Raw genomic sequence first — 26,488 nt, 5'->3', positions numbered from 1 at the left:
AAAAAAAAAAAAGTTTCCAGTATCATCCACCAAAACCTACTTCGTCCTCAAGGTTCTGGGTGAACTGTGACCGAACCTGGCACTCCATAGTTTGTATTCTGAACTTTGTTTTACTGAATTCCTATGATTTCGTATAATAAAAGAAAACACAATAAAACTCTAAGTGCATCAAACAAAATAGATAAAAATATTCAGAGAAAAACAATAATTAAATGACGAGATACCATTTAGTGTGAAAAGTTAGCTTTCCGCTGTTCCACGAGAAAGGTGCGTTAGGAAATCATAAACAGGGAAAAGGGCCAGCAAGCTGGCTCAGCAGGCAAAGGCGCTTGCAGCCAATACTGACACCCTGAATTCAATGCCTCGGACCCATGGTTGTAGAAAGAGAGAAGCAACACACACACACACACACACACACACACACACACGTGCACATAAGCATGAATGCACGCATGTGCACACATACTTGCACATGGTCACATACACACACAGGGACAGTTTTTTGACTTCTCTAAAGCCAGCTGCAACATCGCAGAGATGTCATTCTAATGTGCAGAAGAGACTGGCTTTGTCCTTTTTAGAGAGTGCATTTCAGCTGCATGCATTTCCCAACAGAAACACAACGTCTATTTTCAGGTCTGGTCTCCCATAGTCTCCAAATGTCCCTCTTAGGCTCCTGTGAGAAAGTGTCAGGTGGCCAAAAGATGGGTCCACACAAGACAGGATGGGGGAGGAGGCTTACTGGTCACCCGTCTTTATCACTATGCAGTGAAGGCAAGAGATGGGTCAGAAAATGCTGGGGACAAAGATACTGCATGGTGGCATCTGTGGTGGCTGTGAACATACCAAAGGTCAATGGTTTGTATTTCAAAATTTCAAATTTACCAAAGCACTCCATTCACATGAAGGAAAAAAGACCAGTCATGACCATGAACCCAAGCCAACGGAGGACAGGAATTATAAGACGAAGCATGGATAAATTAAAAAAACATAACACATATTAAATAAGTGTATGGGGCTGGTATGAGAAACAGCTAATCAAAATAGACAAAACTGTTAAAAATAGTTGAAAGTGTCAGATGCTCACATTCCAGGACTGAAGAAGCTGAGGCAGAAGGATGGTAAGTTAGAGGCCAGCCTGGTCTACACAGTAAGATCCCAGGCCAACAAACAACATGAAAGAAAAGAAGGAAGGGCCAGGCGTGATAGCAAGAGACTTTGATCTCAGCACTCAAGAGTTAGAAGCAGGTGGATCTCTGAGTTTGAGGCCAGCCTGGTCTACAAAGAGAGTTCTTTGTTTTTTTAATAGGAAAAAAAAAACCCCACTTCTATATGTGCCAGGGACGGTGAATCATGCAGAAGATGTCCGGCCATATGACCTGCTCCCCCGGCGGTTGTCCCACCCAACTCCCAACGCAGAGAGAAGGCACTCTGGGAGACAGAGCCGAGTGCGGGATGATGAAGGATGACGCTCTGATGCGAGTGCATTACGGAGCGTGGACTGTTCAATATGAGAGAATCTAAAAATAGAATCCACCCATCGATGGCTGAGGCAAAGTCATCAGACCACAAAAAAAAAAAAAAAACAAAAAAAAACCCACAGGCATCTGAGCAGCTTCCTCACCATCGCCCAAGACAGAACAAAGAGGAAGAAAACAACATTCCCCCCCCCCTCCTTGTACAGGCTGAACTGAAGAGGGTTCTAAAATAAGAGCTGGCATTAATATTGCAATTAGTGAAAAGATGCTGGAGAGATGTACTTGAAAGGCCGGGGCTTGGCGTCATTGTAGTGCGTTAGTTTCTGGGGAGCATGTCACATGTACCACAGACACTGAAGGAGCCAAGGCTAGCCCCCATGCAGGAGGCTAACCCAGCTAACCATGACCCAGGCTACTACAACAGAAATCAAGGTGACAGAATTCAGTAACCACCAGAGACGGGAAGGCGCCTTAGTTAGGGTGTCTTGGGCTGTGCAGAAACCCTGTGACCAAAAGCAACTTGGGGAAGAAAGGGTTTCTTTCAGCTTATACTCCCACATTACTGTCCACTGACAGAAGACAGGGCAGAAACCCAAGGCAGGAGCTGACACAGCGGCCATGGAGAAATGCCACTTACTGGCTTGCACCCCAAGCCAGCTTTCTTACAGCATCTAAGACTACCAGCCCAGGGATCACACCCCACAAAGTAAGCTGGGCTTTCTCCTATCCACCATCAATCAAGAAAACACCACAGGCCAATCTGTTGGGGGAAATCTTCTCAGCTGAGATCAACTCGGATGACCCTCGCTTATGTCAAGTCGACACAAAAACTAGTCATCGTGCAAAGAAAGCATCAAAGATCAGCAGCAGGCTGCCTTTCTACAAACAGGCCAGCTAGGAGATACCTGAGAAGGAGAAAAATACTCAGTGACTGTTGTCAGGCCCTGCAAGGGTGTTCCCGAGTCACCCAGGACCACGGTGACCACCTGAGGTCACCCGAGGCCACCCAAGGCCACATGTGCAAGGTCCTAGTGGCACCACAGCTAAGGCTGGGCAGATCCTCCTGGGAGTTCAGCTCCTCTCTCTCCCTCATGGAGGGTGAGGTTCTGATCCTGAGAGCCATGATCAAAGAGTAGGTGGAGCACTGTAAGGAGAGCCCAGTGCCTCATTACAAGCCTTACAGCAACAGAGCAGCTCCTAGGCGGGAGGGAGAGGCCAAGGAGCTCTTGCTACAAAATCCATCTTCCCCTCCCCTCCCTGTCGCAGCCAGCCGCAGCTGAGCAGGCTGACACCCTTGCCTGGAACACCCTGCTAATGCTTAAGCCACCACGGACACTGGGGCTGTCAGCAAAATTGCCACGATGACAATCTTCAAGAGGAGCTCTTGCAGGGTCTTAAAATAATTGCAAACAGCAAGCACAATGCCAGAATGTCAGTGTGTGTGTGCGTGTGTGTGTGTATGTGTGTCTATGTATGTGTGTCTGTGTCTGTGTGTGTATGTGTGTCTGTATATGTCTGTATCTGTGTATTTGTGTGTGTATCTGTGTGTCTATGTATGTGTGTCTGTGTNTGTGTGTCTGTGTCTGTGTGTGTATGTGTGTCTGTATATGTCTGTATCTGTGTATTTGTGTGTGTATCTGTGTGTCTATGTATGTGTGTCTGTGTGTGTATGTGTGTCTGTATATGTCTGTATCTGTGTATTTGTGTGTGTATCTGTGTGTCTGTGTCTGTGTGTCTGTGTGTGTATGTGTCTCTCTGTGTGTATGTGTCTCTGTGTGTCTATGTCTGTGTGGGTATCTGTGTGTTTGTGTGTCTATGAATCTCTGTGTGTGTGTTTGTGTCTGTGTGTGTCTTTGTGTGTGTAGGGGGGTTCAGACTCAGCAACGTTTGGGTACATGGCAAGAAGGGGCCCTCCAGCCAGCTGTGGGCAGGGCATGGCACAGGCCACGTGTGAGAAGCTGAGGGAGCTGGTATTGACCTATGCAGTCCTGCACTCAGCAGCTCAGAGGACCCACTTCCTTCAGTTCCTTCAAGGCCTGGAATATGGATGCTCTGGCTTCACAGACAATGAGAGTGAGACTACAGTCCTTCAACCTGGTCCCTGACCAGACCAGCTAAGTGTTCTACTGCATATGGGTCAGCTGCTTAGGAGACATCTTTGCACTCCTGGGTCAAGTTCAGATAGATAAACCTGCAGTCCCTGCTTTCAGATCCCTAGGTCTGCACTGTACCTTAAGCAGCCAACCCCTTGGGGACTCCTGCTTCACAAGACTTCCACTCCAGGACCACCCTTGACCCTGAGAAAGGCCCTCACACTCTGATGCACAGCCTACAGGATAGGGCTATCCACCAAGGTGCTCCTCTAAGTACGTGGCTTATCTCCGCTCCTCAGTGAGCCCTCGGTCAACATTTGCCGCCACAAATCCAGACACCCTTGAACAGCAATGATCAGAAAGATCTAGAATAAACTAGCACTCAGATCTTAGTTTCCCGAAGGCACTACCCACACCCACTGACCTTCTTAGTGTAGCCCATGGCCTTCAGGACTGAGTGGTTCAAAGTCTCCAGGGAGGCCAGGACATCTTCATAGTCTCCCATGTGTTCCACAAAGTAATCTGGGGAAGGAGATTGCAAAGGTCAGGGGTCACAGAGGACTCCACCCCTCTCCCTTGGGCCCTCCCACCAGGCCCCAACCTAGGCCCATACTGCTGTGCCCTCCTCTGGCTGCCATTGATTCAGGTACCTACCACACAGTTCCTTGGTGTCCACGTGGCTATAAAGGGAGGGAAGGAGGGAGGGAATAAAGGAGAGAGAGAGAGAAAGAAAGAGGGAGAGGGAGTTAGCCGTCCTTAAATTGCTTGCTGTTTCTGACCCTCTGTGCAGAAAGTGCTTGCTGCCCTTCCCCCATCCTAGACACTGATGTGAGCCCCACTTTCTAGAAGGTAGAAGATGGAGGGTAAGCTACCTGCCTGCCTCCTGTTCTGTTTTCTTTCCTTATTTGGAGACAAAGTTATATTATGTAATTCAGGCCGACCTAGAACTCTCATGATCCTCCTGCCTCAGTGTCTTGAGTGTTGTGGTCACAGACTTATGCCACCATATCTGGTGGTGTGTTTCTCTCTCTCTCAGAGCTCGTGGGCCATATTATGAGTGGATGGAACTAGTCAGGGGCTGAGCCTAGGAGAGGGGAAAGGGCCGCAGGGTGGGCTGTGACTATCGCAGCTTGTCAAAACAATACCCCTTCCCCTCCTGAGACTCTTGGAGCGCTGGGTCAGCCTCCATCATAGCCCTGAACTTCACTCCTTAGACCAAAGCAGAGAAGGGGTTGGTCCTTGCTGGGGGTTGGGGGATGTGTATAAAGGCATCAACACCAGATACTGCAGCAGAGAGACCAGGCAGGGTCTGGGTGGGGTCTGATGCCTCCTTTCTGGGCTTAGCCTCTCCTCCGGCCCAGGGCTGGCTGTGGTAGATCCTATGTTCAACAGCATACGTCTGGGTAAAAGTTTTCTGTAGACTCCAAGGCCGGTGGCAGTGACTGCCTTGGAATTCCTCAGACAGCCCGGAATGTTGCTTCTGATGAGTGAGTTGTCTGGGTCAGAAAGGCTTAGCAACTCAAGGGGCTGATGAACATCCGTAGTTTCTACTTCGGGGAATATTGGAGGCAAGAATCCAGAATGTTTTCAGAATTGTGACCTCCCCTAAAGTAAGTCTCCTACCCCATCCTCCAGCACAGCCTCTGTTTTTTGTTTTTGTTTTTGTTTTTTTAGACAGGGTTTCTCTGTGTCCTGCAACTCACTCAGGCTGGCCTTGAACTCAGCGATGCACCTGCCTCTGCATCCCAAGAATGTGTGACTCAGTGTGTTCCCAGGAGGCTGCAGAGAAGCTGAGACCTCATGCGTCCTGGAGACAGTGTCCCCTGATCTACTGTGAGAACCAAAGTCACTCCTACGTGGTGGCATGCCCAGAAAATCATACCCTGTCAGGTCTCCAGCCTCAGCTCTGTGCTACCGCTTTCTACGCAAACAGCAAACTGGCCTGGTAGCAACCGTGTACCCACACCACCACTAGTCTCTGGGCCCCCCAAGTAATCCAACCTGCCCTAGCACCCTAGAAACATTAGTCCTCCGCACCTTAGTGGGGCAGAGGAAGGTGACCAGGTGGCTGTTGCCCATCTAGGCTGAATTCAGGAGCATCAGATAAAGGACAGTGCACACCCATGCTGGCTTTGGAGGCCAGGTGCCCTGTGAGACTGTGCTACGGGGTCCAGGTCATGAGTGAATTGTAGAAGACAATTCAGTTGGCTTCAAAGTCAGAAGTGAGGTTCAGGATAGAGTTGGGATTTTATACGCATTCCAGGGGTGGTTTGGGATGGTGGTTCACAGGAACAGGATCTTAGAATGTAGATCCTGGGGTAGTACTGGGATTAGAACAGAACGGAGAGAGAGCAGGCAGGGTCATGGCCAAGTTCCCATCAGTCCTGTGTATACTACAGCAGGTCCAGGGTCTCTTACCCCTTGGTAGCACATAGGACAAACTCTGTGGCAGTCACACACACGCGTACAGACGCGCGCGCGCACACACACACACAGCTTGGCACACAGCTTGGCAGTGAGGGCCAAACAGGTCTGATGTTTGGATTACTGGGTCAGGGGAGTTCCAGGCCTCTTGCCCTTAAACAGGACCTTGGCATTGTGGAGATGGGAGGAACCTATACATCCCCCCCACGGTGCCCCACGGTGCCCCACGGTAGCCCGGGCTCACTTGGTGTTGTCTGAATCGATGGTATGGAAGAGGCCCTCCAGCTCCTTTTCATTAAGGACGCCATCTGCGAAGAAGAGTTGAAATTCCTCCAGGGACAGTTTCCCGTCATCTGCAATGGACAGGCAAGGAAGCAAGTGGCTGTTTGTCTCCGAGAGAAGAGCACACAGTGGTAGCCCACAGCCTATCCCCACCACCACTGATTCAGCTGACAAACTCCCTGTGGTCAGCCTGAGGCCTCCCCACCGGTAATCCCAAACCATCGGCGAAAATGGAAGCTGGTTTCTGGGGAGCAAACACCTTCGTGCCCTCTACCAGGCACTCACCCCTTCTGCTCTTCCCTCAGTCATCTGACACAGACACTATTTAAGTAACATGCGTAACCTGACACCACCAGCCTATAGGGGTCACGCTCAACCCCGGCCCCATATCCCAGGCTCTGGGATAGTCTGAGCATAGTCCCTCTATTGCATCCTTCCTCAAGGCAACAGCAGTTTGAACTCAGACCTTCAACCTAACCTAGAGCAGGACTTTGTGCCACACGGTAGGTGCCAGCACAGTCCCCCACCCTTTGGGTGGCTCCATCTTTCGTGAAGTAGCTGGGCTGCATGGAAAAGCTGAGGTCAGCGCTAGGCTCAACGCACGTGTGCTGTAATTGATTAGTCATGTCTGTCCCGGGCACAGCATGGGGTGTGCCAACACCAGGCCCAGTTTCCCTCTTGACTGCTTCCACCTGCTTCTCATGGGTGGTACTCCAGTGTCCTCCGTACCCAGAGAGAACAGGGAGCTGGAAGACGGGGCTTGCAGATTCTCTGATCACAAGCCTGCTGACATTTACTTTGGGTGCTAGCCACAGGCCTAATGAGCACAGATGAGCTATTAAGAGGAAAAAATATCCTCCACTTGGCCTCTGGTCCAATTAAGAGAAGACAAGTTATCCTGTAGCTTCATCACTTCTGCCGATGACCCAAGCAGGGCTGTTTGCAGGTGGTGCTACTAATGAGCAGAAGCCCAGCCTGCCGCAATGACCTTTCGAATAGCAAGAGCCTGTGAGTCTCACATCCCGGAAAGGGGAGGCTGACTGATCCTCACCCTCTGCTAAACGTCTATGCCAGTCTTCCAGCGATACCCAGGGGGGCCAGTCAGGACTCTCATACTAGCCTTCCCTCGGGCTACCTCGTGCCCACCATGTCCAAGCTAGTCTTTATCATGAGAGCCTCCCAGAGACACACAGCCTTGTTCTCATGATGGAAGGCATCCTGAATACATTGGCAGAGGCCCTCTTTTGCTTTGGGCATAGTGACCTCACTGAGAAGACAAGTCCAAACACTTCAACCTGTGGGAGTGGTGGGGGTCAGGAGGGTGCAGTCTAAAGCTCCCTGCAAGCTGAAGTTGACACTCCTGTAACTTGTGTTGGGGGCAGGGGCCAGGCCTCTTTCCCTGGGTAGTGCGGGCTCTGCACAGTGCTACCACATCTTCGGTACTGTTTGATTTCCCTACATCCCTGTGTTGTGTGTGGACTCTGCAGGTGATTCTTCACTGCAAGGCCTGGGAAGATGCATATCATCTGGGACAGGCCCAAAGAGGGCAACACTCCTCTGCAATGATCCTAACCCAGGCCTGTTCCTCTGCCTTTTCATAACCTAAAGAACTCCACCCCACCCCACCCCACCACCACATGGGACAGTTAACAACAGCTCCTAGGAAGGACATAGGAGCTGGACAAGGCTGGAGCCACCTTGAATTGAAGCCCACTTGGGAAGGGCCTTAGGGCAGGTGACAGGTGGAGGCCTCGTCAATACTTCCTTCCTGGACGAACATGCTACTCTCTGGTTCTCTTTTGAAATGTCGTAGGTCACTCACATACATCTCTTTACCTTGCCCCAAAGCTCAGAGCAGCACAGGACAGCTGTTACCACTTCAGCTTACAGAAGGGGAAACTGAGGCCCAGAACAGCAATAGGACTTGACCTCTGGACTTCTTGTGCTCTTCATCTTCAGGACCATAGTTGTCCCTGTCCCCACCCCTAGCTCTTTCCCATGAAGCATCGGGACAGGGAGAGTGTGGGCAGTGGAGCACCTGGAAGGAACTCACCGTTTTTATCCGCGCGGCGGAAAATCTGGAGAGAGGAGGGCTGGAGTCAGTCCTGAGATGAGCCTGGGCAGGTGCCCTGAGCAGCCTCGTGACCCAGCTGAGAGCCCTCTCCCAGGAGCAGCTTGGGTGAGACTTGGAAGCCCAAACTCCCCTGGGAGACTTCGAGGCTGGGACGCAGCATGGAGAGACTGCAGCAGGCAGAGGCCCTCCCCATCCTTCACAAGCTATCAATCCCTCTTCCCACTGCGCTGCCAGCCTGCCCACGGCTGCTGACAGACACACACATTCGTGCTACACACTCACGCACACCCACACGCATCTCTGCAGGTGTGTGCACACTCATCCCTCTAGACTCTCCCATCACTGAGCACACAGCTGCACCCAGCCATGCTCAGAGAGGCCCACGAGAGCTCCACGCCTTCCTACTGTTTTTTCAGGACCCACCTCCCCTTGCTCTGGCTTGCCTGGGTTCCTTCTGAAGGTGGTGATCTTAAAACCTGGTGACAAGATCAGCCCACAAGAAGTATGGCGTCATTTATGGGATGGGGAGAGAGGGCAGGCAGGGATGTTCTGGTTGCAACTGGCAGATGGGATTGGGGAGCAGTCCTAACCTGGGACCCGCAGTTTGAGACAAAGTCACTTCCTGCTCTGCTGACATTTGAATCCCTTAAGGTCAGTTGATGGTGGGTGCTGGGTGCCCAGGGCCAAGAGGCTGTTCTAATAATTGCACACAAAAGCTTCCAAAAGCTGCTCTGTCCAGGCCATACCCCAGGTAGGTGGACCAGCAGCTCCTGACTAACCAAGGTGTCTGCTAAGACCTCCCCAACTCATAGAAAAGGGAATTGATGTCCAACCCCGAACCCACTGAATCAGTATTGTCTTTTAACCAACTCTGTGTGGTGTTGATGTCCCAGTACTGTAAGGTCTGAGACGGTTCAGGGCCCTGGAGGAATTGGCTCCCTTATCCAGAAGGAGAAGTCAGCCTATAGCATGCCCAGGCCCTCCAACTCCCTTAGTTTTCCTAGACTCAGGGAGGTCTGTCAGGGATCTGCCAAGCCAGACAAGACGCGCCACTCCTCAAGTCTCCGTGAGTCAAAAGACAGGTGACTCTGCTCACCTGCAGCCCACAGAAACAGGGCAAGGGAGCTGTGCGCTCTCTGGGGACCCCTTGGCCCTCAAGAAACCTAGGTGTCGAAATGACTAGGTTGATGTGGCCCATATGACATCAGGTAAATTGGCTCCCGGAGCCAGCATGAGTGACACTTTCCTTCTACTCCGTATCCCACCTCACAGGGGAAGAAAGAGGCTCAGTCAGCACCACGTGTGGAGGGCAAGGGGCTGAACAAGGCTTCCCTGAAAGAGGGCAAGTGGCCACCTCTACTCTGGACTCTGGATCCTCCTGCCCTGTGTGTGCATATCTCTGTGTGTGCACACCTCCTCTGTGTGGTATGTGTGTACAGGCATCTCTTGCTTGTTCCCAGAGGCACCAGAACACCCATTTCCAAAGCCCTCCTGCTCAGACACACCCACAGGTTCTTAGATCTAGCAAGGGAAGCCAAGTGGGGAATAGGGTTTCCAGTCCCCTGGCACTTGTAGGGGTATGTGGCACCCACTTGCACGCGCGGGCGCGTGCACACACACACACACACACACACACATGAACTCATGCACACACTCAAAAATACCCCGATTCTCTCAGAACCCCATAACATGTACAGGCACCCCCCCCGGGACCAGTCCCATCCCCCAGAAGCCCCTCCACGGACCACCAACCCTTTCCTGCCTATATGCCACCCCACTCTGCGGGGCTGGGGTGGGGAGAGCGGTGTGGTGCATGAGGCACGAGGTGGGATGAGGAGTGAGTCTGGGGTCCAAGAGTGAGGAGAAAAGAACAGGAAGACAGTGAAGGAGGACAGCTGCTCAGGGTGGAGCTGGAGGGTGAGGACGCCTAGGTCCAGGCAATGATTCTGATTTTATGGAAAGAGAGGAGGTGGGGAAGGGGCTTCACTCGCAAAGCGGCACAGCACGGGGGCTCATCTACATCCACAGAGAAGAGAGCAGTGGTGGTTCGGAGCTGTGTGTGGGGCTGGTCTCAGAGAAGTATCAGTGCAGGGAAGAATCCAGGATAGAGAAGAGGGTGCTAGCAGTGCCTAGTTCTTGTCCCTATCGTAGGGACTCAAGTGATGGTTTGGTTAGGACCTGAAGAGGGGAATAGCGGTGGTTCTCCGGGACTGGGCTATCCTATCGGATGCGGGGATGCGGGAATGTGAAGGAGGAGATGTAGAGGGTCTTGCGGCTCCAGTGGGGACCGGCGCCCCAGCCGCGATGGAAGGGGAGTAGGGTGGGTCCGTGCTATGTAATTAGTGGAAACGGGAACGTGGAGGGGGGCGACTGAGGAGAGGGTCCGCGGTGGGTGCGGACCCAAGCCTCAGCCGCGATGGGGTGGTGGGAGGGCTCGCTCTGGAGATCCCCACGCGGAGGAGGGTCCCAGGCTATGAGATATGGGGATGCAAGGAAGCGGAAGAAGAGGATGGAAGTGAGGGTAATACGGTCCAGGTGGAGTTGGGGGCTTGGACGGGGGTGTCCCTGCGGGAAGAAGAGGTCCCAGCTATGGGATGTGGAGATGAGGTAAAGTGGAGAGAGGAATGGAGAGGACCGTGAGGTCTGGGTTGGGGGACAGGCGTCTCAGCGGCAGTGAGAGTTGGGGCTTGCGCTCGGGGTCCCGGCGCCAAGGAGGGTCTCGGCAATAGGATGCGGGGATGCGGGAACGGGTAGGGAGAGAATGGTGGAGAGGGTCCTTAGGTCCCGGGTGCGGACTGGCAACCAGCCGCCCTGGGCGGAGGGTCCCGCGCGTACTCACGTCCAGGATGACGGCTGTGCCCCCTCGCGATGCGGCGGGCCCGGGGCCGGGGTCTGCGGAGGGGATGTCGGGGACGAGCGGTGCGCGGGGTTCCCCCATCCTGGCGCCCACCCAGCGCAGCAGCCCGCCCAGCGCGCGGCCCTGCGGCGGCGGCTCCCGGAGCAGCCTGTGCGCGCCGGCCCTGCACAGGCGCGCCGCCCGCTCGCACATCTCGCCCGCCGACCCCCGCCCGGCCGCGCCCCCGCGCGCCCCCTGCCCGCGCCCGCCCGCGCGCGCCGCTCCCGCCGCCGGCCCCGCGGCCCGGACACCGCGGGGACCGCCAGTGCCGGGGGTGGGGGGGCTACCCGGACCCCGAGCCACGTGCTCCGCGCCCGCCACCCCCACCCCGCCGGCCAAGAGCGGAGGCAGGGGACTGCCCGCGGGGACGCGGGGCCTAGCGACCGGACCCTGGCACGGCCCCCGAGGGGGATGGTTTCGTTCACGCAGGACTTAGGGCGGGTGTGGAGGAGGGTGGGGGCCCCGGGATTGTGCCCCCGTCCCCGCCAGGGTCTCGCTGACCCCCCGGTCCCCTCCCCCCTGTGGTACTGGTGTCCGGTGAGCCCCGAGCGCCCTCTGCCGGACGATTCTCCCCGAGTCCCTTCCTCCCCTCCTCCACCCGCGGGCGCTAGTTGCCCTGAAGGTAGAGCAAGACGCAGACTTGTGCAAGTGACTCAGACTCAAGACACCTGAATAGGGGTCCCGGGACTGGACACCAGCCTGCTCAAAGGCCCTGAGGCGGGAGGTGAGACTCAAATGGGCAGACCAGGGGACAGAGTGGACAGAGCTGCATCAGGCTTCTGGAAGCCTCATTCCTGACCCAGACTCCCTGGAGTCTAGCCCTGTGCCTATGGATGCTCCACTCTGGGGCCCTATGGCTTGTTCTCCTGGAGCTGCGGGCCTTACCCAGGGGCCCAGTGCACGGTCTATTTGCCTAGCCACTCCCCAAGCACAGACTCCTCAGGCACAGTGGAGGCACAGCTGGTTTTATTACAGATCTGATGGTGAAAGGTTGGGCCTGGGGTCCTCCAAGTTGGACACTCAGCTGGCCCTGTGACTCCAACACACACTGACAAGGGGGCCCCCTGGTCTATGGCTACTGCTCCCACTTGGGGCCTCATCTCGCCTGAGGGTAGGGCAGCCTGTGTTCCCCATGCCTCTGGGGCAGATAGTCCATCCACATGGCTCAAGTCTTCCCCTTCTGCTGGGGAGACTGGTTCCCGAATGGGAAATCTTTAGATGGACTCATGTCCCGCTGGGCTGTGGTAAGCCCTCTTCCTCTTCAGGGCCTGGGTGTCAGGGTGACAGGCTAATGTTAAGGTGGCTTCCTGGTCTCCTTCTTCAGCAGGGAGCTGGCAGCAGCCAGGGCCCCGCCCTGGACGAATCTCACAAAGTTGTCCCCAGCCAACGGCCCCAGGGCATACAGGCCCTCCTGGTGAGTGCTCTCATGGGTGAAGGGGTCCACATCAATGGGGTTCCTCTTGGGGCTCAGTGGCTGATCTGGGTCTATGACCAAGTCAGCACCTGCCCTGGGGAGGTAGGAGAGGTCGGGGTGGGAGCCAATGAGGACCAGCACCATGGAGACCCCAAAGAGCTGCTGGCCCCCCTGTGGGTCCTGGAACACTGCTTGGTGGTCCTCCTTGAAGAGCAGCGGCTGGTGCTCAGGGAGGCTGCGGTAGCCCTCATAGGGGCTGGGAGACAAGATGGACTGATCGCGCATCATCTGCTGCACTTTGTGGTACTCGGGGTATAACATCTTGGGCAGCTGGTTGAACACCAGGCCGGGGTCATGCACGGACCGGCGAAAAGCATGGATCACCTGGATGTTGTAGTGGCGGGCAAAGAGGACAGCATCGGCTGCAGATAGCCCCGCTCCCACAATCAGCACCGGGTCTGAGGCTGGGTTCACAGTGCCTGCCCGAAGGGCTGCCTCCAGGGCTGACAGGTCATGGTGGACAAAGGGCAGGGTCTCTCCTGGGATGCCTAGCGTGGCTGGGCTGTCAAAGGTGCCTGTGGCCAGGACCACATTATGGGCCCGCAGTGAGAAGGGCTGGTGGCCGTGGTCCTTGGTAGTCAAGTAGCCATTCACTTTGAAGAGGGGGCTGGATGCCTGGACCTCGGGACTGCCATGCTCGGACTTAGCCCACTCCACGGCAGTGACCACGGCACCAGACACAAAGTTGTGACTTAGGCCTTTTTTGATCACGTAGTCCCGGTAGTAGTGGGCGATGTCACCGGCTGTGGCTCTGCTGTTGCGGAGACCTCTAAAGAGAAGCAGACGTGGAGGGGCTGGGTGTCAGAGACAGGCATGGAAGTAGGCACTGGCCAGTGGTGACGGCATGCCCTGCTGAGGGGAGGCTTGGGTGTCTCCCGTGTAAAGCAGAACTAACAAGGGTACCATCCAAAGCCTGAAACTCCCTGTGCCTCAGTTTCCCTACGTGTGAGACAGGGTAGTGAGTGTATTGGCAACATCCCATGAGGGTCTTGGGAGATCATACAGTGTTGGGTACAAGCCAAGCACCTAGACTGGAACTTGACCATGGGGTGACATGTCTGGGCTGGCCACATCATTACCCCCAATGGGCCAATAGCAGTCTGAAAGCTGGTGACTACCTGCACTCGGGAGACTGAGGCAGGAGGATCACCAGTTTAAGGCCAGCCTCGAATGCTAAGACCCTGCGTCAAAAACTAAAAATAAACAAAACAACAACAACAAAAACTCAACAGATCTAAGTAAATGTTGTAATAGCTCACATCTATGAAGCTGACAATGAGGTTGAGAGTCTCTACAGCCAGAGCTAAGCACAGGGCTGTCTTGGAGGAGAGGGAGGGAGGAATGGAGGGAGTGGGCACTGGATAGCGGCCTCAGAACCTGCCCCCAAGTGACCTGTAGGTACTCCTCAGAGGCACTCAGGGCTCCCCTACCCTTTCCTGCATGGGTCACACCCTCACCCCGCCCCCACCCTTCCCTTCCCGCCAGGTGAGAACTGAACCCAGGGCCTTGCTCTTGCTTGGCAAGTGCTCTGCCACTAAGCTAAATCCCAAACCCTGCGAGCCACGTTCTGATTGAAGTGTGGACTTAAAAATACCCCCTCCCCCAGGGCCGGAGAGAAGAGCACTGACTGCTCTTCCAGAGGTCCTGAGTTCAAATCCCAGCAACCACGTGGTGGCCATCTATGATGGGATTGGATGCCCTCTTCTGGTATGTCTGAAGAGCGCGACAGTGTACTCACATACATAAAATAAATAAATAAATAAATCTTAAAAAAAAAAATTACCCCCATTGAAGCCCTTAGCAGGTCCTGGACCACACAGGAAAGGCACAGGGGGGCCTTGGGGGGCTTGCCGTTTTCACTGCCAGTTCTATTGTGTCTCCTCCCTCTACAGGGACACTGGCTGTAGGGCCCGTGACGCTTGTGGGGGAGCTGGCATCTCATAAGACTTCCTGTACCTTACTGTATGAGTTACCCTGTGCAGGCACACATGGCTAAGGGGCACTCAAAGGCCAGGATGCACGGAGGCCACCAGGAGCTATAGACTTTGTTTCTGTCTGTCATTTCACGCTTTTTTTTTTCTTTACCTTTTGTGCTAACTGTAACAGAGAGAGCTATCCTCAGAGGCTACCTGCAGGGTTGTTTAATATAATGGCACACTGAGAGGGGCAAGTGGCTGGCAGAGGATCACTGGGGTGGGGTACTTGCTGAGCTAGAGGCATGGCCCCTTTAGGAATACTACACAGCCCTGTAAAGGGCTGCCTACTGTGGTTTCATTGTAAGATACTTCTTATAGGTATTATGCAAAAAGGTCAAGTGCTGTGCATGTTCCTGTCACTACACAATCCTGACTCCCCCTCCTCATCTGCAGGGACAGAGCCAGAACCTAGAGAGGCCAGTTTTATCTGTTTATAGGGGAGTATAAACTCCTCTGCCTGCCCGCCCAGCCTCTCAGGGCCCCCTTACCTGCATTTCTTCCGCAGCCAGTCTTTGACCTGCAAGTCTGGGAGACTCATCCACTGGCCTTGGCTCAAGGTCACCATGGAGCCTTCAATGGACTGCAGAGAAAGGGGTTGTCAGGCCCTGCCAGGACAGCAGCACCCTGCCCCCCTTCCCAGGGTGTGGGGGAGAACAGGGGGTGCTCCAAGATGACACTCACATGCCAGGCGCCCCCGGGGAGGTTCCGTCCCAGGACAAGGTGGGGAACAGCGCGGTCCTTCTGCCGCTTCCAGGAGAGCACAGAGTCTATGCTGCCTCCAAAGTCTGTGTCAGGACGCAGGAGGGCATCAAAGAGCAGGGCCACAGGACTCTGGCTTCGGCCTTCGAGGCCTTCGGAAAGGTACTCTAGGTCCTGAAGACGGGGCACAGGTCAGTGGGATCCCCAGGGGATAGCAGAGTCCCACCTTGAGTCTGAGGGAAACTGGTCTCTATGCTGAGTATTTTTGAGGACTATCACTGTGGTCCCTCTGGGAGCCCGAGGGCCCCATGAATGTTATTGGTGGGAGTTGGTCACTGAGAAGCACGGGTCTAATGTGAGGTCAGACAGCTGATTGGCATCAGTGGGTCTGGGTAGACGGTCCCAGATGCTCTTTTCCTATTCTGTGGTTGGTTTTATGGACTCCTCTGCTCTGAGCTTGGGCTTCCAGGGACCCTTGGCCTTCCGCTAGGAGAATGCCCCTCCCAGGCTCAAGTGTCAGACCCACCTGGTCCAGGATGGAGACCCCCGGAGCCTCGGCCAGCTTTCTCTGCAGCAGGGGGTGCGGGTGGACGGCTCCTGGTTTCACGTAGGGGATGTGTCCAGAGAGCAGGTAGGACAGGCAGATACCGGAGGGGCCATTGCCTGCAGAGACAGGGAGGTCAGGGCCACTCAGCCTGGCTGGCTACCCCTTTATTCCATGAATCGTTCACTAAGCCCTTACTCTGTCACCTCTGTGACAGATGCCATGTGTAGTAATGACCAAGAAGCAGGCAAATGAACAGTGGCCAAAGGGCTTCTTGTGTGATGTCAGCCAAGGAACGGGTACTGGTATTTTCTCTTTGTGCTTGGGGAAATGGGCACAGAGAGGTTAAGTAAGCACCTCCCATCCACACAGCTGGCAAAAGGCTAAGCAGGGAGTCAGGCCCAGGGAGACAGAGTCTATAGCCATGCAAGCCTGACACTCGTGAGTGTGTGTGTGTGTGTGTGGGGGGGTAATGAAGCAGGAGGATCTCAAGTTCAAGGCCAGCCTGTGCAACACAGTGAGCCCCAAAGGATAAGCAAAAGGTAGGTGGGAGTGTAGCTCAGGGGCAGAGTGCTTGCCTAAGCCAGGAGGGCTGTGACAAAGTCTTGGAGGTGGCAGTCCATCATCAGGACCGGTAAGCAACCCGTCAGCAACCGGTAAGCCCTGAGGTGTTTGAATGGACCGAAGCTCCCCCTAGCTGGGACCAGAGCATCATCCACCTGACCTTCCCGGCTTATCGCTGTCCTGCTGCTTTTTTTTTTTAAAATGTTCGCCCGTGTGGGTCGACCTGATGCTTGTGCCCCCTTTCTCGACTTTGCAGAGCTGAGGACAGGAACCATGGCCCTATCTTTGTGTTCCCCACGTGGGCGTCTGGCACAGTTGTGGACACCGGGTGATGGTGCAGGTGCTCTTACGCATAGAGCCGGCCCCACGGTAAGCAAACGAGCTTCATTCATTTAAAGGCAACCGTCTAGAGGCCAGCCTTGGCCTTGCTAGCCTCAGACCTAGAGGTCCGCAGAGCATTCGTGTATCCCCCCCCGCCCTTGCTGGGGTGGGGTGACACTTACCGATGATGACTACTGGGAGGGGCTCTGAGCTGCTGGCCCCGAGGGAGTCGTGCCTCCAGGAGGTCATAGCTGGGGTGGGTGTTCAGCCTGGGGCTGGCAGCTGACCTGGAGAGCAGAACAAAGAGAATGCCCCTGTAGTCAGGTTGGGGGATGTCAGTCACACCTTCTCATCTCAGCTACATGGTGGAGTCAGGGCTGAGTGCAGGACCCCCTGCGGGCAGCCACAAGGAGCCTCCTATCTCCTACTATCCACCCACACTCTCTGCATCCAGCACTCCTATCCTTATCACATGGGGCACCTGAGAGCCAGGAGCCACCAACTCTTCGGAGCCTCATGCCATCCATCTCCCCCCCACCACCACCACCACTTCACCTTAAGGAGAGGACTCCCTGCCTAGTACAGGACGTAGGGGCAAAACAAGACTTCTTTGGTGACTGCAGGGCCACCACCCACTTCCTCGCTGGTGACATGGGGCTGGTTCCCAGACCTGAGCCTCAGTAAGCTGTGCAAGTAGGAGAATGTTCTAGAATACCTGCTGGGGTGAATTTACTGTCAGGAAGGCCCTGCCTGACCTCCTGCTCAGGGCGGGGTTGGACCTTGGACTTGGGGAGACTCTTGACAGCTGGATTTGGGGAAAATGCCAGCAAACCTGGGTTTTGGAGTTCATGCGCCCCCTGGTGGACACAATGCCTAATTGCTCAAAGCGCTGGCGCTGCATTCCCAGGCCAGCAGCAGGGCAGACTAGGGCAGCCTCCCGCCAGGGAACACAAGCAACTCTGGACTGTGACTGAGGAACGAGGGCTGGTGTCAGACTCCTCCTTGGGTGGTGGTGGTAGGGACACAAAAAAATGTTGGCCCTCGGAAGAACAAGGACAACGAGCTCCTCCATCCAGCATGTTCCTCCCACTCTGACCCTCGGAGGAAGCTGCTGGCAGGACTTTAACCCAAGGCTAACTGGTGTCTAAGACTTTGGGCTATCATGCGAGTCCCTGAGAACCTCAGGCTACCTAGTGGCAGCACACTGCTCTAAGAGGCCACACACATCTCCTCTTACAGAGGCGGCAGAATTCTGGGGGGTTGTATGTGAACTCTTTAGTTTGGAAAAGTGGGCAGCCAGTGACGCACCTTTATGTAAATGCTTCACGGGGCCAACAAAACACAGCTGGGGCACAAAATCCGGCATCTCCCACCAGGCAAGTCCAACCAGTCAGACCGGACAACTGACCTAGCACCTGGTGCTGGTATTCAGTGCTCCTCTGTGAGGGGCGAGCCTTACAAGGGGAGGAACAGTCTGCCAGTAGGATATGTCCCTGCACGTCATTATGGGCTCACAGCTGGGCTGGCCAAGAACCATCTGTCTAGCCTCAGCCTCAGCTGTGCTCAGCCATTAGGACAGCTTCGCAGACTTGTCAAGATGGCTCCCATATCCCTAGCACCCTCTGGGTCCTCCTCCTCCTCCCTGGGAAAGTGCAGGTGGCTCCTTGCTGTTATTGGAGACCATGTGGACTCCCTTACAAGGCCTAAGAGGACCCTGGGGTAACACACCTATGGCAGTAATTATAGAGCCGGCGCCAGGCTTTCCCAGGCGTCTGTCAAGCTGGTGTCCTGTAAGTTCCAACAGCCCCCCTCCCCCAGAGGTTTATGCTTATAATTTTTAATCTGGGTGGTTGAAAGAACTCTTTTGATCACTTCTGTGTTACAGATAGAGAAACAGAGGCTGGAGAGCTTTGCACAGACTTTTATAGTTTGCCATGAAGCCTGTCCCACCTCCAGACAGCTGCATTGGACTTGAACTGGGTCACCCTGCCCCAGGGGCTTCTCTGAGCCTCTGCAGGTGTAGAGGATGAGAAGCCTCTGCTGTGTGCCGCTGTCCCTTTCTGTCCTGCAGCAGATTCTGGCTCCAGTGTCCTGGAGGAGGGTCAGTTGCTCACTAACTAGAGGGTGTAGCTGTGCTCAGAGCCTTGGAAATTCAGCTGCGGTTCCTGGAGGGTGGTGTCCCCTCACCTGGTGTGCGCAGGGCACAGCAAAGGCCTGGGGTGTCTCCCCACTCCCACCATATTCATTACCCAGCAACAGCAGCAACACAGGTGAGGGTAGCATCCTGGCAAGGTGCTTTCCCGTGCCTTCTCTCTCTTAATTCTCACGACAATCCATGTCTCAGATGAAGAGACTGAGGCGGGGGTGGAGGGAGGGCGGATAAAGTCATGCCAGCTAAGTTTCAGAGTGGGCCCAGAACAGAACAGAAATTTGATCCCTGCAGGTATAACCCTACTAGACATTCCAGCACCCCTGAAAACAGCATGCCGGCCATTCCCAGAGACCTGAGCACCCCAGCATACAGCTCCTCACTGGTGGCAGCAGCAGGCCCTGTCCACGCAGGCCAGGCCCAAGGGGACACCCATGTTGCTTCCCAGGAAGTGGGATGGGCTAACACACTGAGAGGACTTTGCACTCTAAGTCCAGGTCCCTCTCGCAGCTGGCACAAGTGTCACCTAGAGCTGCTTGCTGGGTACCATACACATGAGGTCACCGCCAAGCCTGACCCCCCAGAAGTCACACGCCCCTAAGCTGTTCACCCTCACAACCACCCACAAGTACCTGCTACCAGTTTATAAGGCAAAACGGCTTCTTCCAACCTGCAGTTCCACCCACGGGCCTCAGTTTGTAGAGTTGGGGTAAGCTGCTTGTTCTGTTTGAGACAGGGTCTCATGTAGTCCAGGCTGGCTTGAAACTAGAATAAGCCTTGGCAGGCCTTGAACTCCTGACCCTCCTGCCTGCACCTCCCAATCGCTCAGATTACAAGAGAAAGCCACCACCTCCAGGCTAGAATAACCAGTTTTTAAAGTACTGGCATATTTCGGAGTCTCTCTGGTTGGGCAATGCTGACAGAAAAAAAAATTAACGTTCTTAAGTTTTGATTTAAGGGGCCAGGGAGATGACTCCGTGGGTAACATGCTTGCCTAACCGTGAGGAACTGAGTTCAGATTCTCCACACTCCTGTCAAAAGCAGATGTCTGTAATCCTAGGTCTGGAGAGACAGACACAGGGGGGCCCCTGGAGATCACCCGCCAGAGCTGAATGACAGGCTCCAGGTTCAGTCCAGGAGAGGGAAGCCTGCAGGGAAGTGGCCCGTCAGGTAACTTGTACAAGGGCAGTGACTTGTGGGCAGCACCCACATAAAGATGGAGAAAGCTGACTCCTGACGGGGGGTGGGGGTGGCTGTCTGATTTCTACACGTGTTCTTGTGCTCTCTCTAGCAATGATAATAATAATAATAGTGATAATAGAATGAAAAAGAAGGTGTGGACAGTGACTGAGGAAGACGCTAGACATCGACCTCTGACCCCACAGGTATGAGCACATAAAAAATGAGTTTCTCAGAAGTGGCGACAGTTGCTCTGGTGTAACACTGCAGACATTTCTAAGGTTATGAAATCGTCACGCTGGGGAGGGCTGGGAACCATATACCATTTGCCTCTAAGAATGCCACCCCCCCCAAGAGCTGGGGGTTTCTTATCCCCACTGCATGAATGAAACTGAGGTTGGGGAAAATGGAAGGGGAGGGGACATCTCGTCTAAGTCCTAAACAGCCTAGTTTGGGACCCTTTCCCCTCCACTCCCAAATAAAGCAACAGATAGCAGTGAAAGCTGCTAGTGACACAAAACCCTGGGGCAGGAGGAAGTGTGCAGTCAGCCAAGTGTTACCTGGCCTTAGTCACAGTGAACCCTCGTTCCAAGCGCCTGCTCCACCTGGGCCCAAGGGTGCCTGATGGCCCAACCTCCGCGGTCCACCACTTTCTCCACGGCACCATCCGTAAACCGAGTACCCAGGAACCCTCTGCTGTGCTTGTCTGAGCCTAGGACCCACGGGAGCACCTCGCCAGGCTGGAGACACAGTGGCCATTGGTGCCTCGAAGGAGCAAGGCTACCCACGCTCCTTCCTGCCGGAACAGCTATTTCAGAGTTAGGATTAGGCTGCTGAGCCAGGGGCCGCTGGGGGAGAGCGTCCCAGACACCTGACCGTGGCCATCGCTGGAGGCACAGGGAGGACTCCCGGAGTCCTCCTCAGGACCAGATAGAGTACAGCCCGGCTCTCCCGACCCCCGTCTGCCCACCCTTGCCCCCGTAGCTATTGTTTCCCACCCACAGCCTTGCCCGGACCGCTCACCTGATGGATGGTAGGTAGCTGGAGGGAGCTGGTGAGCCTGGGTTGTCAAGACACTCAGAGGAACTTGGTCACACGGTGAGAGACTTTGTCACGGTGCCCTGCTGCAAGAACAGGATGCCCATTAGCCCTGGGGATCCCAGAGGCTGTGCGAGGCCCAAGGCTAGCAGGGGTATTTCACAGCCGGGCAGGGAGGAGGCGGAGGCAGGGGCGGGACCAGGAAAATCACTTTCATAAGCGTGAGTCAGCAGGGGCCCCTGGGTGAATGAACTTGGCCCTGGCCAGTCTTAAAGGGCCCCTGCTGGCCAGTTCCTTCCTTCCCGGGTTCAGTCTGAAGGAGGAACTAGGGACTCTTAAGAGAGACCACTAGGTCTCTTCCTTACCAGTGAGACTCTACCGCTTCTGAGAAATAGCTGGCCAGCTGGCCTCTGAACTCCAGAAAGCTCTGCTCTTCCACTCACTTCCCACCCCAGCGTGTGGGGAGAGGGGACACTGGTGTGTGCAGAAAAAACCCTCAGTCACTGGTCAATCCTGACAACTCCCACTCAGCGACTTCCTGGTTGGAGACTCTGAACAAACCTCAGTTTCCCCATCTGAAAAGTGGGGTTGAGTTGGACTCCCTCGTGTGTGCGTGCATGCGCATGTGCGTGTGTGTCCGTCCTCCCTGGTTCTTATAGACTTCTCTTCCTGTAGGGGGTCATGCCAGTCTGCTGGCTGGTTCTTGTAGTCCGTGAACGGAAGCTGGGTCCTAGGGAGACATCCCTTGCTGCACACTGGGTCTGGAATAGCGCTTTTCCATATGGAGCCTTGGCTCAAGAGAAGGAAGTTGGGCAGTGGTTTAGGTTGGTGCACTCATCTTGGTGGCCATTGTTCCTGTCCTGATCAGCTGTCACTCTACTACCAGGACTAGAACTGGGGCCCTGGGGGTTGGGGGGAGTGTCAGGCTCTCACTCTAAGTACCCAAGAGACTACTCAGCGGTTAAGAGCACTGGCTGCTCTTCCAGAGACTCTGAGTTCAATTCTCAGCAACCACATGGTGGCTCACAACCATCTGTAATGGGATTTGATGCCCTCTTCTGGTGTGTCTGAAGACAGAACACTCATATATTTATATAAACAATTCTTTAAAAAAAAAAAAAGGAACTCATTAAACAAAGTGACACTTTGGTACAATTTTCTAAAGAAAAAAAATTAAGTAAAGAATACAAATTCCAGAAAAAGGAAACTTCAGAGTTAAAGAAAGACCTTGGGCCCACCTCGTGGAACATCCTTCGGCAGCAAGAGTCTTGGCTGCTAGCACAACATTTTGATTTAAAAAATATTTTGTTTTTCTTGGATTAAAAGAATGATTATTCAAAATACCGCATATAGGTTTTGGGGAATAGATCAGTAGAACCTGTGCCTAGCACTGCATGAGACCCCAGGTTGAAGGCCAAGTACCATTGTGCACTGATACGTATATGTTCAAACCCTGGGCTCGGGGCTGGGAGATGGCTCAGTGGAGAACACTTGCCCAACATGTTCAAAGCTCTGGCTTCAGTCCCCAGGACTACTAAACACACGGAACCCCTGAGCTCTAGTCTGTGCCAGCAGTCTTAATGGGAGAGTCTGTTCCCCAGGGAGTACCTAGTACACCATAAGCTGGCAGAGGGGCACATCCTGCAGGGGTGGGTGAAGAGGACACCATCCTGGGGTGGGTAGTTAGGAAGCAGAGTGGGCAAGGCTGGCTGCTGACCTGGGTTTAAGGGAAAGGTGGGGCACCTGCAGCCCACGGCTCCAGGATCCAGTCCTAGAAGCTACTGCTCCCCTGGGGGATCCTGGGCTGCAATTTTTGCTTAGGGCTTTGTGGTCAGAATCTTGGTTTAATGCTCTGGTGTCTCCTTAACATTCTTGGTCATTTCTTTTAAAACAAGGACCATGCATTCTGCATGCCCCTTTTGCACTAGGCTGGGCAGCTTTCCCTAGCTTGAATGGGAGCTGCCTTGGGTTTAGCTCTTCTGCTGAGACACTCCCTTTAGTGCTGAGGTACACTTAGAGGCTTAGTTTAAGCCCGGGCTCGGTAACAGAAACTTCAGAGATCCCTGCTACAGGCTGTTGCTCTCTGCGGGTGTGTTTTTGAGACCTGGGGTGAGACCCTCTGCGGACATCTACGGTCTTAAAGTGTCCTTCCCACACACCAGGCCTGGAGTGGGGCTCTGAACTCAGGAGGGGAGATCCTGAGGGCTGGAGCGTGGTTGCAGGGCACAGGCCGATCTGGCTGCACCCTGTCCCCATTGTCACCCATCTCTGCTTTCACATTCCACAGTGCTCGGTGGCAACCTGCCCATGCTTTTGGATATGTAAACTGAGGCAGAGAGAGCATGAACCCAGGGCCAGCGACTTCTGCTTTGGAGGCTCAGCTGATCAGGGGGGAAACCGGAGGAGGCCAGGGACCAGGCCTGGAAAGCCAGGAAGGAGAGACTATCCTTTCTCCCGGCTGGTCCCAGCCATAGCCCTGTAGGTGAAGCTGGCTGGCAGGCATTGGTGGACTTTCTCCTCCTTCCGTGTTTACCTGCCCAGCGTTATCAACAGCAGAACCATCAAGATGAAGATAGATAGAGATGCCACAGGAAGCAGGACAAAGGGCACTGTCAGGGATGTAGAGGGGACCCACCTTGCCAGTCCCTGCAGGCTGACAGGGGCTATCCTGGGGGGTGGGGTATCTGGATCCCTAACGGTCCTTCCTACTCTAGGAGGCAAGCCAGCTTGGCTTGCCAGCAAATCCGCATGGGCTCCAGGGAACACAAACCACATACAAGATGAGTTTTTAGGATGGCTGCATCTGGGAGGCCCCCTCACGCTGAAAGCTTATGGGGAAGGAGGCTCAGATTCAGCTCGCCCAGAGCACTTGTTTTCAGTTCTGTAACTCTGGCTATAAAATGTGCATGAGATCATCCTCAGACCAAAGAGGGACAGACACTGGGTGGCAAAGGTTGGGGAAGATGGCTCACTGGGCACGTGTGTGAACCCGAGTTCAGTTCCACGGCATCCACATAAAAAACCCTACTGGGTGACACACACCTGAAATCCCAGCACTGTGGTGGCAGAGACAGGCAGATCCTAGGGGGAACTTGTTGGTTAGCCAGGTTTCGTGAAAAACGTGCACTCCAGGCTCCATGCGAGATCCTGTCTCAAACAAACACACACACACACACACACACACACGTCAAGGCGGAGAGTGACAGAGAATGACATTTGACGTTGACTTCTGTACCTGTCGCTCGTGTGTGTGTGTGTGTGTGTGTGTGTGTGTACGTACGTGTGCGCACGTATGCGCGCGTGCGCGCGCATGTGCACATGCACATCTCACCCAATAGGACAGAATGTCTTGTTAGTAAATTGTATATAGATTTCACGGGGTTTTTCAAGGCTGTGATTCAAATCCATGGCTCTGTAGATGCTGGACACACACCTACCACTGAGTACATCTCAGCCCTGTGGATCACACATCAGTGGAAACGGGGAATGTTGGGGCTGCGAGTAGTTCAGTGCTATGGTGTTTGCCCAGCATGCTGGAGGCCTGGCTTCTGCCCCCAGAGCCATAGGAAAAAGTCTTACATAAAATAAGGAAAACTTTGGCCCAGAGGTGAAGTGCTTAAGGAAAATAGGCTCCATCCTGTCCTTTCCCTCAGTGTGTCTCTCTCTTCCCCTCTCCCTCTGCCCCCAAGATCTTGCTGCATGCATCCCACACATCCAGGCCTCAGATGTCAAACCTGGGCTGGTGGGAGTCTGACACCTTGTCCATTCTAGGATCCATTATCCAGGAGTGTGAGCCACCTGGACCATGACAAGGGGCTGGGCAGGGTGACCTCTGAGACTCAGTTTCCCTACTTGAGCACTATTGCAGCCAGCAGGGAGCTTCCCAGGTCCCAAAGGGCGATGGGTGTGGCCTGCTCTCATGGCTCCTGTGAAATACTACCGTTTATCTCTCTCCCGGGCCAATCCCAGAACCACCCAACTGACCCTCTCTCCACCCAGCTTCTTCTCTTCTTGTTCCCAGGCACTGTGAATAGACAGTTCTTATACAGGGCTGCTACTCAGAGACGTTCATCTCAAGCCCAAGGTCACACAGCATGAATGGTGGCAGGGGCAGAGCTGGGGGCATCTCCCAGGACAGGCTGGCAGTGACTAAAGCCGTGGTTCTCAACCTGTGGGTCGTGCCCCCCCAGGTCTCATTTTAGATGTTTACATCGAGAGTCACAGCAGTAGCAAGATTGCAGTTACAGTTGTATACATAATTGTATGGTTTGGGGCCACCATAACACGGGGAACTGGATTAAAGGATTGCAGCATTAGGAAGGCCGAGCATCGCTGGGATAAAGGAAGAGAATAAGAGGTTCAGGTAGGCAGGCACAGATGGTCTGATATACCCAGTTCCTCAGTGGGTGAGCAGGGCTGTGCTCACCCCATTCCAGGCAGGTTCAGGGTGGTTCTGTCTGCCCAGCAGCCCAGCAGTGGGAGCGGGGTGGGGGGCATTGTTCTTAATCCCCAGTGAAGAGCCCAAGCCCCTGAGCAATGGAATGCTCGGCTGGGACAGAGCTGGGTCTGTGACCCCACCTAGACTGGGGCTCTGGCACACAGAGCCCAGGCCCTTCTGGCACATGACACGCAGTCAATATTTTTCAGGCCCACGGGGTCAGTGGCCTTGACCCTCAAATTCTTCAGTCTCTTCATTGGCCAAGAGGTGGCCAGATATTTTCTCAATGACTAGTTTACAGATGAAGACAGAGGTTCAGGAATGAGTAACTACAGTTTAGCAGTCCACCTCCTGTCAACCACACACACTGATTACAGGAAGTCATGGGGTCCAAAAGAAAAGCCCGTTCTGTGTGCTAGGCTAGCTGGGCAGCAGGGTCAGAGGTCACTCAAGGACCTCAGGGGAAGTCCAAGAACTGCTTGGTTCTCCTGACAGTGGATTGGGAACTCAGCGGAGAGCTTATTTCCACGCTGGTATCTATTTCACCATTCCCGGCAGCCCTAATCTGAAAAGGTAGCGATCACACCAAGATCACACTGTAGGCCACTTTCCCAGGTACCTACTGGGAACAGGCCAGTCACCACTGGCTCTGTTCGGATGCGGGTACCTTGCAGCTATTAAAAATGCAAGCACAGAGGCAGAGGCGGCAGGATGGTGTCCACCACGGGGACGAGAGGAGCAAAGCATGAAACTGCACTACTACTAGCTCCCGTGGGTCAGGCAGGGAGGCAAGCCGCCGCTGGCTGAATCGCGGTGCCAAGCACTTCTGCACAGATCACTTTGGCTTGTGTTGTTTTCG

At 54.4% G+C, this 26,488-nt stretch overlaps 2 protein-coding genes across 4 annotated transcripts in view; both read right to left on the bottom strand.

Moving 5' to 3' along the window:
* Positions 1-11,732, bottom strand: part of Necab2 (N-terminal EF-hand calcium binding protein 2) — a 25,581-nt gene extending 13,849 nt beyond the window's left edge. The window contains exons 1-5 of one of the 2 annotated variants that reach the window (XM_021170366.1): positions 11,191-11,732; positions 8,331-8,355; positions 6,240-6,348; positions 4,226-4,251; positions 3,996-4,093 (exon numbers count right to left, since the gene is read on the bottom strand). In XM_021170366.1, coding sequence (XP_021026025.1) covers positions 3,996-4,093; positions 4,226-4,251; positions 6,240-6,348; positions 8,331-8,355; positions 11,191-11,400 — 468 coding nt within the window. In that variant the 5' untranslated portion in view covers positions 11,401-11,732. Of the gene's footprint in view, positions 1-3,995; positions 4,094-4,225; positions 4,252-6,239; positions 6,349-8,330; positions 8,356-11,190 lie in introns of those variants that run through there. The other variant, XM_029480338.1, reaches the window with a different exon arrangement.
* A 463-nt stretch (positions 11,733-12,195) lies between these two features.
* Osgin1 (oxidative stress induced growth inhibitor 1) lies at positions 12,196-21,335 on the bottom strand. 2 transcript variants are annotated; one of them, XM_021169944.2, is made up of 6 exons: positions 21,177-21,335; positions 17,008-17,112; positions 15,923-16,059; positions 15,379-15,570; positions 15,186-15,277; positions 12,196-13,490 (listed from the first exon to the last, which is right to left on the bottom strand). In XM_021169944.2, exons 2-6 carry the CDS (start codon positions 17,072-17,074, stop codon positions 12,542-12,544), a joined length of 1,437 nt encoding a protein of 478 aa, XP_021025603.1. In that variant the 5' UTR covers positions 17,075-17,112; positions 21,177-21,335; the 3' UTR covers positions 12,196-12,541. The 2 variants fall into 2 exon arrangements, with proteins under 2 accessions (XP_021025603.1, XP_021025604.1); XM_021169945.2 differs by lacking the exon at positions 21,177-21,335 and adding an exon at positions 20,714-21,128.
* Between the last annotated feature and the right edge of the window lie 5,153 nt (positions 21,336-26,488).

The sequence above is a fragment of the Mus caroli genome, chromosome 8, assembly GCF_900094665.2.
Source record: "Mus caroli chromosome 8, CAROLI_EIJ_v1.1, whole genome shotgun sequence".
NCBI classification, from domain to species: Eukaryota; Metazoa; Chordata; class Mammalia; order Rodentia; family Muridae; genus Mus; species Mus caroli.
The sequence above is the reverse complement of the archived record's forward strand: the minus strand, read 5'-3'. Positions and strand labels throughout refer to the sequence as shown.

Coding starts and splice junctions, on each gene's coding strand:
- Osgin1 (XM_021169944.2), bottom strand. CDS start 17,074: ATGACCTCCTGGAGGCACGACTCCCTCGGGGCCAGCAGCTCAGAGCCC. Junction 16,060..17,007: donor CCTCCCAGTAGTCATCATCG/GTAAGTGTCACC, acceptor CTGTCTCTGCAG/GCAATGGCCCCTCCGGTATC. Junction 15,278..15,378: donor TCCCCGGGGGCGCCTGGCAT/GTGAGTGTCATC, acceptor CTTTCTCTGCAG/TCCATTGAAGGCTCCATGGT.